Source organism: Saimiri boliviensis, chromosome 2 (assembly GCF_048565385.1).
Source record: "Saimiri boliviensis isolate mSaiBol1 chromosome 2, mSaiBol1.pri, whole genome shotgun sequence".
NCBI lineage: Eukaryota > Metazoa > Chordata > Mammalia > Primates > Cebidae > Saimiri > Saimiri boliviensis.
Window position 1 is genome coordinate 171,674,517 of NC_133450.1, and position 13,969 is coordinate 171,688,485.

At 38.0% G+C, this 13,969-nt stretch overlaps 1 protein-coding gene across 4 annotated transcripts in view; it reads left to right on the plus strand.

Moving 5' to 3' along the window:
• Nucleotides 1–13,969, plus strand: part of ADAMTSL1 (ADAMTS like 1) — a 982,413-nt gene that overhangs the window by 596,085 nt on the left and 372,359 nt on the right. For all 4 annotated transcript variants that reach the window (XM_074394894.1, XM_074394896.1, XM_074394895.1 and 1 more), the window contains one exon: nucleotides 6,682–6,727. In XM_074394894.1, the coding sequence (XP_074250995.1) occupies nucleotides 6,682–6,727 (46 nt within the window). The remainder of the gene's footprint in view (nucleotides 1–6,681; nucleotides 6,728–13,969) is intronic.

Here is a 13,969-nt window from a genome sequence, read left to right on the forward strand (position 1 = left end):
AAAATGAAAAGAGGCTGACAGTTCACTTGCACGTGGTTTTGTCAATTGTTCTCAGAATTTGTTATTCCTCTTGAGTTCTTTGTAAAGAGCCTCAGGAATGTAGAATTTTTGTAACTGGCTCGTTGGGGGCAACTTCCTGCAATATAGCTCCAGTGAGTACTGAAATGCTCATTTGAAGTGAAGGGAGAAACACTGTTCCAGTACTACTTGAAATCACTTGGTCCCTCTTGAGTTCTTTGTAAAGAGCCTCAGGAATGTAGAATTTTTGTAACTGGCTCGTTGGGGGCAACTTCCTGCAATATAGCTCCAGTGAGTACTGAAATGCTCATTTGAAGTGAAGGGAGAAACACTGTTCCAGTACTACTTGAAATCGCTTGGTAGGGCTGCGCATCCACTTGTCTTGCTCTAATCTATGGTTGCTCTAAGACCCACGGTCTAAATGGCCCAGGCTCCCTTGGGCTGGAATTGCTGAACATGGCTTTATGTCTGTTCTCTTGTAAAGAGCTCATAGATTTCTTCGGATGACTAAAAGAAGAGAGATATGCTTGTGTTCACAGTGCTTTAGGAGGCTGAGGTGGGAGGATCACTCAAACCCAGGAGTTTGTGGTTATAGTGAGTTGCAATAGCTCCAGCCTGGGTGACAGAAAGAGATGAGTCCCTGTCTCAAAACAGAACGAAACATAGATGGACTGTCCTATTTTAAAATTCTTTGCCATGAGTCTGTATTTGAAAGGCAGTTGATATTCAGGGAAATACAGTAACCCATTCTTGCTTAGCAACATTCTTTGCTTTCTAGAAACCTGGAGATAAAGCCTGGGGTGCCATGAGCCTAATACAAATGCATTGTCCTTAAAACCTCTGAAGTGTTAAATGCACAATGACTAGATTTTCTTGAAACAATTTATTAACACCAGGTATGATTCTGACTGTGCCATCAGAAGGATTTTTTGCTTAGTGAAGAGATGACAAGAATTTTAAGGTAAAAGAGAGATAAATCAAATGCATCCCCTTTTTAAAGACTTTTATGAGAAAGAAGATGTCAAAAGAAGAAGCTAACAAGTTGTTTGACCTTAGAGAGAAAACTTTTAATTTTTCATGTCAGTTCACCTCTTCTCAGGTTATTAAATGATGACACTTGAAACTGTAACATCAGGATTTTAAGAGAGGAAGTGTTTAGATGGTGTATTATATATTAATGAGAGACAAAGTATGCATCAAGTCTACATTAATCTCATAAATGAGTGAATTAAAGTCTGAATAATTCACACATAATAGCTTGTGATTGAGGTAATTTTTATTTTTGAGAGAAGGAATTAAATAAAAATTAATATGACTGGCCAGGAGTAAAGTGCTGGTTCAGTAAATAAGGAATGTTTGATGCAAATTTGACACATACATATATTCCTCCCTTCTCCCCGCCACCAAGACAAAGTCTTGCTCTGTTTCACAGGCTGGAATGCAGTGGTGCGATCTCAGCTCATTGCAACCACTGCCTCCTGGGTTTAAGTGATTCTCCTGCCTTAGCCTCCTGAGTAGCTGGGAATACAGGAGCCCACCACCACACCTGGCTAATTTTTGTGTTTTTAGTAGAGGTGGGGTTTCACTATATTGACCAGGCTAGTCTTAAACTCCTGACCTCATGATTAGGCTGCCTCAGCCTCCAAAAGCGCTGAGGATTACAGGCGTGAGCCACTGCACCGTCCCATTTTTTAATTTTTATTTTTTTTCTTCACCTTTTGTTTTATGTTCTGGGTACATGTGCAGGGTGTGCAGGTTTGTTACATGTGCCATGGTGGTTTGCTACACAGATCAACCCATAACCTAGGTATTGATCCCACCATTCATTAGCTAATCTTTCTGGTACTCTCCCTCCCGCTAGCCTCCCCAGGCCTCAGTGTGTGTTGAGACCAACCATGTATCCATGTGTTCTCATCATTCAGCTCCTGCTTGTAAGTGTGATTGATTTTCTTTTCCTGCGTTAGTTTGCTGAGGATAATGATTTCCAGCCCCATCTATGTCCCTGCAAAGGGACATGATCTCATTTCTTTTTTATGGCTGCATAGTATTCCATGGTGTCTATGTAGCACATTTTCTTTATCCAGTCTATCACTGATGGTCATTTGGGCTGACTCCATGTCTTTGCTAGATGAATAATGCTACAAGAAACATACATGTGCATATTATATCTTTATAATAAAAGATATTCTAATACTTATATTTTGTTTCATACTTGATCCAGTTTCTGAGTTCATGATTGATACAGTTCTCAAGTCCCTAAACAGAGCACTGTAACTATTTTATCGTTTGTATTTAGAGGACATAGTTACTTAAATCCTATTCTATCATTTGTCTATAACCTTCCTCAGACATCATGTTAGACTGCAATTTCTAATGTTTGTTTTCATCCCCAGAGTTGAATTTTACTTTGTTTAAATGTGAAAGAAGTCACTCAGCTGTTTTATATTAACAACCTGTTTTTAAAAAAAGAAGGAAAATATTTTTTACTGCTTAATTCTTAGGGATTTTGTGCCCAGATAAATGCCTTGGATGAAGAAATTCACACTTGGCAGGAATGAAATCCTTGTGGTGGAATAGTCACTTAGCTTCTTATGTAAAATTTATATTCAAATTTAATAAATTTGAACTTTCAAAAGTACAAACTTCTCTGCACTGAAGCTCTTTCACATTGCATTTTACTGATGAGCATGGTTTTCTTGGAAATGTTCCACTGTGTGTCTACCTATGTTTTTCTAGAAGTAGATTTAACAGAATTGAGAAGTCGTTTATAAACTGGTATAGTAGCAACAAGGTACAGTCAACTCTAAGGCCAATTCCCTTCTCAGCTTTCCAGATTTTTACCTTAATGTTATACCATGTATCTTGAGCAGATCGTGTTCCTTTTCTTATTGTTTGAGACTAAGAATTAGTCAGGCCTAGATTCCAATCTCTGGTTCTCTTTTCTGTGTATGTAGCTTTAAGCCTCCTCAGCTTTCTCTGCCTCAGTTTTCTCATCTGTTAAATAGGAATAATATAAAGTTGCAGAATTGTTGGATGATTAGAGACGATATATGCAGAATACCTAACATTGGTCCATATACCTATAGCAGGCACTGAATATATAGTAGAGACTGGTTAGTGTTTCCATTATAATCTGCAATTTGATAATGTCTTTCAATAATGATCAGTTTGCCATGCTTAAGCATTACCACCTTAATACCATGTGTCAGTCAACTTAAAGAACCTCTCAAAAAAGTAATATATTAAAGGGAAGATAGTTCAGAAGCATCTATTAATTGTCTACAAATGCATATTAGGCATTAGAAAATTATAGGATATTCTTTGGAAATTATGACAAGTGGTTTTTCTGTACTTTGCTTTTGATTTGGTTTGTTTTTCCTAAGTAACAAGTATTTAAATCAATCTTTTATACTCCATGCTCATATCTCCTATTATTTAATGATGCATGTAAAATTTGTGTAGGTATTTGCAGGTTAAAAGATTTGGGAAAAGGCTCTTTTTTTGTATTTTGTATTTTACTGAAACAAGTATTTTTCTGCTTTGTTTTGTTTAGAAAGCAGTATCTCTGTAATAATCCCTTGGCATTTGAACAGAGCTTTTGTACATTATTTCAGTTGGTGATCTTAACTTTGTGCACAGGCATTTCTGTATTCATTTAGCAGATAAAAAAACTAAGACCCTAAGAGAGCAAGAGATTTATGCAAGTAGAAGAATAAAACCTATACCCCAGATCTTCAGGCTCCTAATTCAGATTTGTCTCCATGATTTCATGAATATAAGGTTAGATAAAAATAAATAAATAAAAGAAGGATGAAAAACATACAGTATTAAAGTCCCAATCATTAACACCAGGGTTCACTTTTTAAAAGCAAAATCTTATCATTGAATCTCCTCTGCTTTAATACCTTCAGTGGTTCCCCTTTGCGTATTACAGAGTTCAAAATTAGAAGGTATTTCACTCATTTACTGCAGTTCCTCACATAAACCCTAAACCCCCCAAAACCAGAACTGAAAATTTGCAAGCACACCAAATCTTTTTTGCACCTCTATGCCTTTGCTTAGTTTCTTCTCCATGTATCTTTAACCTCCTTTCAGTGGCTATTTTATTTTTATATCTATTGTGTACTTAATTAATCAAATGCCTACATAATGCTTGCTGTGTCCTAGGCACTGTCTGAAGTGATTCACAAATACTAACTCAGTTAATTCTCATAATTCCAAGAGATAAGTAATATCATCCTATTTTATAGAAGATAGAACTGCAGTATAGAGCCAGGATTCTAGAAAGCAGAGCCTCGTTTTAAGCTGGGTACTCTACCACTGCACTATGGTACATATGCAGCAGGAACTTCAAAATTGAGAAACATATCACAATTTGCAGACGCTGGTATCTACATGGGATGCTACCAAAGACCTCCCAGTTGTAGAATTCAATTACCTTGGAAATTTACCATCAGCTGGAACCTAGCTCTCTTGTTGTTGGAGTCAGAAACCTAATATTTTTCAGCAATAGCACCAAGAACACATCCTTTTCTTGAGGGTGTACTCACAGTGACTCAGCCCATGAGATTAATATTTCAAACTAGAATGCTGGTTGATTAATTTAGAGCAAGGAACAGAACTGTCCATCACATGGACCAAAGTGCCCATGTAAGCACGGCCAGCACTCTCTGTTCTCAGCAGTCATAAAAATCCAGATCACTCTTGGCAAGTAGCTTGATCAACCTGACACCGTAATGAGGGGTGGTACTTGGATGAGCTGAACGTTGGTTGGTATCAGCAAGGTTAGCAATGAGCTATCTATGTGGAGATTGTAACAGTCTTGTCAAGGGGACATGCAGGACTTGAAATTCATTGGCCTTTTTTTCTAGGTCATTGCTGGACTGGACACTGATAAACACGTGTCTTTGTCATGCTCCTTATTTTTATGGTTCCAATGCCTGGCCAGCCATTCCTTTTCTATTTTTACTGCATAGTAATATAGTGAGTCTGGTTACAGCTAAGTCTTTAGGAATGGGACCCTTTCTATATTGTTAAGATAGTCTGTGTATAATTGTGTTTTCAGATGACATTTTCCTTTTGTTAACATTTTCAAGACCTAGTACAAATACTATATGCATTTCTTGTGCCGAATTACATGATTAATTTTCTCTTAATAACAAAGACAAAGTCATATTCAGTCTTCTTTCTATTCTTTGTGGTAATTTCATTGCCAATCACATAACAGAAGTTCTGTGGATGTTTATTGAACAGGGAAGTAAGGAGGCATTGAAGCATTGTGATCCTGAGTGTGTGAGTTCCGAAGCCAGATGGTCTAGCTTCATATCTCAGCTCTAAAACTTAATAGTTGTGTCATTTTTGCAAATTACTTAACCTTCCTAAGCTTCAGTTTTGTCATCTGTAAAATGGATATGATGATGGTATCGTATCTCTCAGGGTTTTTCAGAATACTAAATAAGTTAATACATATAACAAACTTATTAACGTACCTGGAATTCTAAAACTACTAGGTACTAATATACTCATTCTCACAGGATTTTGTAGTATATTTTTACTTTTAAAAAAAGTGTGACATATTTTGAAAACAGTACAGTATGTTGTTCATGATTTAAGTGTTAGCATTGAATGTTTTATCAAAAGTTGATTGTTTTTGTTCAGAAGAATTCAGTAAAATGGAAACTCCCATGTATTGCTGGTGGGAGTATGTAATGGTACAACCTTTATGGAATGCATTTTGGCAATATTTATCAAGGGCCTTATAAAAGTTCGTTCCCTTTAGTCTAGTAATTCCCCTAGAAATTTATTTAAAAAACAGTCAGAAATTTGGATAAAACATATGCAATGAAATGGTTTATCACACTATCATTTATCAAATCCCAAAGTGTAAATTAAATGACAAATAATGGAAGAATAATTAAGAAAAAATTACATCATTTGATAGAATATTATGTAGCTCTCAAAATGGTGTTTTTAAAGTTATTTAATACTGTGAGAAAAAGCCTCCAAAATTTTTTAAGTGGAAATAAAAACAGGCTACAAAATTGCATACTGTGATTTTTTTTTTTAATTTATACTGGAAAAGACTAAATAAATCAAAATAATAGTGATTATCTTTAGATGAGACAACTACAGGGGACTTCTTTTTTTTCTTTTTGGCAATCTGTCTTTTCCAAAACCTCTATAATGACTATATATTTTAGAAATAAAAATAATTTTTAAGAATTATGACTTTTCACATTCTTAGAATTGTGATTTTAAGACATTTTGAATATTAATTCCAATTTATTTTCAAGATTTAAGTTTTTTTTTCGGTGAAATATGTCTTCAGTTTTTTATCAGAAACAAGAAGAAAGGATTCATTGAATATCATTTTTTCAGAAAATTTTGCACTAATGTTTGTTTAAATATACACTAAGAACTTATTTTAAGAATTTTTAAAGCAAGACAAATACCTAGTTTCGACTCTTATAGAGAAATCAATTTACATCCATAATATTTTTAGATCTGCCCAATTTGATTTTTAATAGTAAATCCTCTAAGACTATGCTTAGAAGAAAAGAGAGGCCCTTTTACTAGTATTTAGAGGGAACTTTTTATAAGAAATATTTCTGATTTTGAGACTTTCATAGGTAATAATAATTTTTTTTTCTTTTGGCAACCTAGGAGCTGTGAAGGAAGAAATATCCGATACAGAACATGCAGTAATGTGGTAAGTATGAGGTTCTGAGTTTGTGATTATGTATATGTTTTTTAACACTGAATGGTGCTAAGCAGTTTTATATCCTGGGCAGGAAATCAACCAATTAGTATTTCACTGAGAGTTTTTATATCATACTGTACTGATTATGCAGGATTAAAATGGTATTCTTAATGTTCCTCAATATAAACTTCTAGTCATCTGAGCAGCTTGAAACTAACTAGACTGTTTCAAAACAAGGGCTCTGCATTTCCTCTCTGCTTTCTGCCTTTTCACGTATAGATATCATGAGGATGAGTAAGGGATGATAAAAGGGCAATCAGTTGGGATATCATGAAATAAATATTAGTAAATCAAACTCAGATTTGACAAACTCATTTATTTGTTCAACAAATATTATTCAATGCCAACTATGTGTGAGACACTACACTAGTAAACGAATAAATAACATGTGGTCCCTGTCTTAAACATCTGTAATATAAGGATTATAAAGAAAGAAGACAGATGTGCATTGCACATAACCATACTCTAGGACAAAACATGACAAATGCCATAAGAAAGGAAAAAAGTTCTTTGTGAGTTAAAACAGAGAAATCCAAAGGGTCTTAAAGGAAAAGGTGATTTGAGATAGGGTTTGGAGGACTATGACTAGCTCATATTGGGTGTGAAGGGATGACAGTCATCCAGTGGAGAGGACATAATGGGCAACTTTGGAGGTAGGAATGTCTGAACACTTGTTTCAGTAGAGTTGAGTATAGCAGTATAAAAGAGAAGAATTGAAATACGTTTTTGAGGTTATACCATAAAGAGATTTGAATGCTAGTCTTCAAAGTTTATATTAGTTCAGTGAATAATCAGAGTCACTAAAGTAAGAGTATGATGTTGCAGTTTCCCATTTAGAAAGGTTAATTTTTTGGTCATACAAGGGTTACACTAGAACAGGAAATGGATGAGGAGCAAGAAGTAATGAAGGCTTAAGCCTTCATTAGCGGTCTCAGGAGACTGAGGCAGGAGGATCCCTTGAGCCCAAAAGTTCGAGACCAGTCTGGGGAACATAGCAAAACACTGTGAAGAAGAAGAAGAAGGAGAAGGAGAAGGAGAAGGAGAAGGAGAAGGAGAAGGAGGAGAAGGAGAAGGAGAAGAAGGAGGAGGAGGAAAGAAAGGAGGAGGAGGAGGAGGAGGAGGAGGAGGGAAGAAGAAGAAAGAAGAAGCAGCAAGAGCTTTAAATCCAGAGGGAATACTAAATAGATACAAGAGAGCTTAAAATTAAGGTCACTCTGCCAGATTTGAAAAGCATTTGAAATTAGAGTGATAGGTTGAAGTGGGAATAAAGGAAACAAAAAGGTACATACATATTTATGGCTTTCACACTCACTGATCCCTCTGTTGAAGAAGCTTGTTCCTCAATATGATTGCCATTTTTATTATTCCACATTTCCCTTCTGCACAGCCTTAGCAGAGATTCTCTATTAGGGCTCCGCCCCTGCAGCAGACTTTTGCCTGAACATCCAGGCATTTCCGTACATCCTCTGAAGTCTAGGCAGAGGTTCCCAAACCTCAATTCTTCTGCACACCTGCAGAACTGCCACCACATGGACACTGCGAAGGCTTGGGGCTTGTACCCTCTAAAGCAATGGTCTGAGCTGTACCTTGGCCACTTTTAGCCACAGCTGGAGTGGCTTGGACACTGGGTACCAACTTCATCCAGAGGCTACCTAGATCAGAGAGGTCCTGGACCTGGCCCAGGAAACTATTTTTCCCTCCTAGAGCTTGGGGCCTGAGATGGAAGGGGCTTCCAGGAAGGTCTCTGACATGCCCTGGAGACATTTTCCCCATTGTCTTGGTGATTAACATTCAGCTTCTCATTACTCATGCAAATTTTTGCAACAAGCTTGAATTTCTCCCAGAATTTTTTTCTATTACATCATCAGGCTGCACATTTGTCAAAATGTTATGCTCTGTTTCCTCTTGAATGCTTTGTCACTTGGAAATTTCTTCTGCCAGATACCCTAAATCATCTCTCAAGTTCAAAGTTCCACAGATCTCTAGAGAAGAGGCAAAATGCCACCAGTCTCTTTGCTAAAGCATAAACAAAAGTCACCTTTGCTCTAGTTCCCAACAAGTTCCTCTTCTCCATCTGAGACCACCACAGCGTGGAATTTATTGTCCATATCACTATCAACATTTTGGTCAAAGCCATTCAACAAGTCTATAGGAAGTTCCAAACTTTCCCACATCTTCTTGTCTTCTGAGGCCTTCAAATATCTAGGAAGTTCCAAACTTTCCCACATTTTTCCTTTCTTCTTCTGAGCCCTCCAAACTGTGCCAGCCTCTGCCTGTCACCCAGTTCTAAGGTCACATCCACATTTTCGAGTATCCTTATAGCAGCATCCCACTGCTGGTACCAATTTACTGGATTAATTCATTCTTATGCTGCTATAAGGACATGCCCAAGAGTGGGTGATTTGAAAAAAAGAAAAGAGACTTAATTGACTCACAGTTCCACAGGGCTAGGGAGGTTTTAGGAAACTTACAATCATGGCAGAATGGGAAGCAAACATATCCTTCTTCACAGGTGGCAGGAGAAAGAAGAATGATAGCTGAGTGAAGGGGGAAGCCCCTTAGAAAATCATCAGATCCTGTAAGAACTTACTATCATGAGAATAGTATAGGGGAAATTGCCCTTGTGACTCAAGTATTTCCACCTGGTCCTTCCCTTGACAGGTGGGCTATTATGGGAACTACAATTTAAGATGAGATTTGGATGGGGACACAGCCAAACTATATCAGACTCTGACCTAATATTATTTAAAATTTGTAGCATTCCATGAGCCGAAATCTTTACAGCTTGTAGAATCAAACTGACACTGAATTTTCTTTATGAGAATCTAGATTCTTCAAATAATTTGAACCTTTGCTTTCTTGCTTTTAGCCATGATAGAAGCAGCATTGCCAAAACACACACACATACACAAACTTCAGAAAGTATCTTTTCATGATCACATCCCAGTTTTTCAAATTAGGAAGTTTAAAACAGTTCAATTAAATATGCTTTGTTAGATACTTAATTTGGAAAAACTTGAGAGTCTCTTAGCTAAATTTCCAGGTTCATCTTTTATCCCTGGGGACACTTCAGGGCTACTTTATCTCCAAAGATTCAAGCCTCTTTTCTTATTTTTTGTAGAACTGCCACATATAACTTTTTGTGGGACTTCATATTCCCCAGGGTAATCGGAGGAGTAGACGGCATCTCCCCAGTTTCCCATTTTTTTTTGTTTTCCTAAAAAAATCAGCTCACAGACTTTTAAAAATTTATTGCCAACCACTCTATAAATAGCTTATCAATACAAGAAAGTACCCATAATGTTTGCATAGTTCTCATAGTGATGGTACTTTCTTATGTTTTGTGTAGCCGGTTCAAGAAGACCGTTTCCATTCCTAAGGACATAGTGCTGGAATCTTCACTATTTTGCAGTTCCCTGCTCTATTCTAAGGAAGCAGCAAGGCCCTCCCTTTCTGGAAGGAAAGACAAAGATGCTATTGGTAGACAATCGATGTGAACTAGCAAACCAATCAAACAGATCTTTTATGTCTCAGAGATTTTACCACAAGACTAAATGAAGAAGGCTCTCAAAAAGGTTTCCTTAGATCCTATCTTCATGGTAATCCTCAAATTCGAACCCCTTGATCTTAATTAGGGATTTCAAAGTGACTTCCAATGTGTTTAGAGAACTGTTGTGTTACTTATAAACTGTTTCTTTTGCACTATCCTTAAGGTGTACATGAGTTGGTATTCAGGAGACAGTGACCATAATTAGCAACATAATAGGCCATGCTGCTTCTGGTAGCTGCTAGTGCTCCTAATTTCTTTATTAAGTTCTTTGTTGCTCACTGCAACATTTTACTGTTTTTAAGACAACAATATGTATTAAGCAAAAGAGTTGTTCTTGGTCCTGGGGTTCATCATTAAATAAAACCAAGACCAAATTTTCCTGAAGCTTTCGTTCTAATGAGGGAAAACAAGCATGCAAGCAAATTATTTAAAAGAAAATATACCAGATAGCAGTTGGTGCAATGCAACAAATTAAGCGATTGGTAGCTAGTTCAGAGAGGAAGTTCAGAAAATCCACTTGAGGAGTAACATTTGAATGACAAGAAGGAACCAGCTATATGAATACTCAAGGAGCAGCGATCCAGAAAGGACAGCTAGCGCAAAGGCTGTGAAGTGCGAGAGAGCTTGGTGTGTCAAAGAAAGCATAAAGACCACTCGGGAGGCTGAGGCAGGAGAATTGCCTGAACCCAGCAGGTGGAGGTTGCGGTGAGCCAAGATTGCACCATTGCACTCCAGCCTGGGTAACAAGAGCCAAACTCTGTCTCAAAAAAAAAAAAAAAAAAAGGCATGAAGCCAATATACCTAAAGTCTAGTGGGCAAGAGGACGAGTATTGGAAGACAAGAAAAAAATCAAAACCAGAGGTAGGCAGGAGCTAGATCATGCAGGACATTGTAAAGTACTTACATTATATGTTAAGTATAAAAATAAGCTACTGGGGGTTGGCCAAGTAGGATGGCTCACACCTGTAATCCCTTTGTTTTGGGGGGGGGGGGGTCACTTGAGGCCAGGAGTTTGAGATTAGCCTGAGCCACATAGCAAGACCTTGTTTCTACAAAACAAAAACAAAATATTAGCCTGGTGGTGTGCACCTATCGTCTCAGATACTGGGGAGGCTGAGACAGGAGGATTGCTTGAGCCCAGGAGTTCAAAGCTATAGTGAGCTCTGCTTACACCACTGCACTCCTGCCTGGGAGATAGAGCAAGACCCTGTCTCTATTTAGAAGAAGAAGGAGGAGGAGGAGGAGGGGGAGGAGGAGGAGGAGGAGGAGGAGGAGGAGGAGGAGGAGGAGGAGGAGGAGGAGGAGGAGGAAGAGGAGGAGGAGGAAAGAGAAGGAGGGAGGAAGGAGGAGGAGGAGAACGAAGATGGAGGAGGAGGAGGAGAAGAAGAAGAAGAAGAAAAAGAAGAGGAAGCAGCAGGTCCTGGGTAATATTAAGCTGGGGAGAATAGAGCTGGACTTACGATGAAAGAGATAGGTCTGGTTGCAGGCTCACTCTGGAGAATGGATGCCAAGCAGGGGGAAGCAGCAGAAACTCCAGGTGGGCAATCACTGCAGTAGATCAAGGGTTTGTGTATTTGGCGCTAATGGTTGCGTGGACTAGAGCGGTTCCGGTGGGAGGATTTGGGTGTGTTCTAGAGATAGAATGCCTTTTCCTAAGTCACAGTGCCTCATCTTCAATTTGATGCGGTTCACTGTTGCAATCTCCAGCACTGTTGTATGGAACAGGAGACAAGGCTACATTATAGCCAGAAAGAACAGAATGATCATGGCAAGTTTATAACTTCTTTGAGCCTCAGATTCTACACTCAAACAGTGACAGATTTGATCTCAAAGGTCCCTTCAACCTCTGAAATTCTATAATTCTTAAGAAGTATCATACCTGGACCCTACCGGATTTGGATCTGAATGCAGATCAGTGAAGATGTCTATGTTAGTTTACTAACTGGCGTGACTATAGTGAAAAGATTTATAGCCAGGGATAAAGTAGAGTCAGAGCAAAGAGAGTCAATGTGGGGAGTGGAAGCAAAGTTCTCACCCTTGCTGTACAATTGACCATCCATCTTAACCAGTCATTCTCATTGAGGTTGTGAAAATTTACAACATTCACAGAGTTGGTCATGTGGTTATTAACGGTGGGCATAGGTGAATTCTCATTTGGCCCATATGTCCATTTTTCTCATAGGGGCTTTGTGTGTTACAAAGTCAGGAAATATTTGCTTCTTTTTATGTCAAGGGTCAAATGGAACATATGGAAGAAACAATAACTCTACTATGGGTCTTCCTTGGTCAGAATTTGAAAGAAACTGTTGAAACAACATTCAGACCACAGAAACACCCCTGAAGTCTAGATACATGTTCTGGTAAATAATAACAACTGAAGAGTTGGTCACTGAGCCTGCACACTGGACTATTTCCAGCCAAGAGGCACTCTAAGATTGGAAATAGGCTGCTAAACTTTCTCGTAATCTAGTCCGTATTATTCTAGTAGTTGAAAATAAGGCATGATGCTACTTGTCAGGGCCATTTATTTGTTTGCTTATTCAAGTATTCATTCTCTTGATCAATCAGTTTTAAAACAGCATTTATTGAACACCCAACTCTTGTTCTATACTAGAGATATGAGGAGTTGCCACCATCAATAAAGAGATAGGTGTCCTGTCCGTGGGGGAAGTCAGAGGCTAATACAAAAGACGAATACACAAACACAAAACCAAATAAAGTGTGATGCGCACTATCAGTATGGAGGTGAGAACAAAGTGCTAAGACGTGGAAGGACCATGTCTGACTCTTTCACCCTGTATACCCAGGGCCTGGCATCCAGTGTCTGACACCATGCCTCTTGCACTGTGAACCAGAAAACAGAAAACTCACAGAGCTGCCTCGGGATGTTTTAAATATTCAAGGGAAACATAGCAAGACTTAACATGTGTTGAACACTCTTTGAACTATTTGATCATGCCATATTCCCTTCTGTGATATCTCAGCTTCATAAAGTAGGGTTTGCTTTGATCAAAAGCAAGTACTGTAAGAAAAGCAACATGGAATAGGAAACAAGAATGAGGACTCTCCAATCTGATTCCAGGCTTTGGGGAGTAGTACAGGCACACACACATCCCATTAGTAAATAAGTGTTATTTGTGAATGAAGTAAATACTACTTTTCTCTCAAGATATATGCACTGTTTTTTCAAATGGCTATTAAGTCATTAGAGCACAAATAGAGTAAGTTGCTTGGCCCTAACTGCTTAATAAATGAAACTGTTTGGTACTCCTATTGGCCTAGGAGTACCACAAAAAATCACCCAGACCTTAATGTTGCTGTAAATAGAAATTAGGAGCCTCCGATCCAACTCACTGTAGTCATTCAACAATTATGATGAATGAAAAAATGCATGACATTCTAAATAAGGTGACAGTTGAGCTGAGCTTTAAAAGATGAGAGGGATTTTTTTAGGCTGCAATGAGAGAGAGAGAATCTTCTGAAAAATGGAAATAGCGTTAACAGTATCCACTGGGATCTACTAGGTCCCAGGCACTTTTTCTGGCACTGGGGTATAATATTAACAGAGAAAGATAATGCCCCTGTTCTTGTGAAGCTTATATTGTAATGTGAGAAGGCAGATAATAAACAAAGTTTTAAAG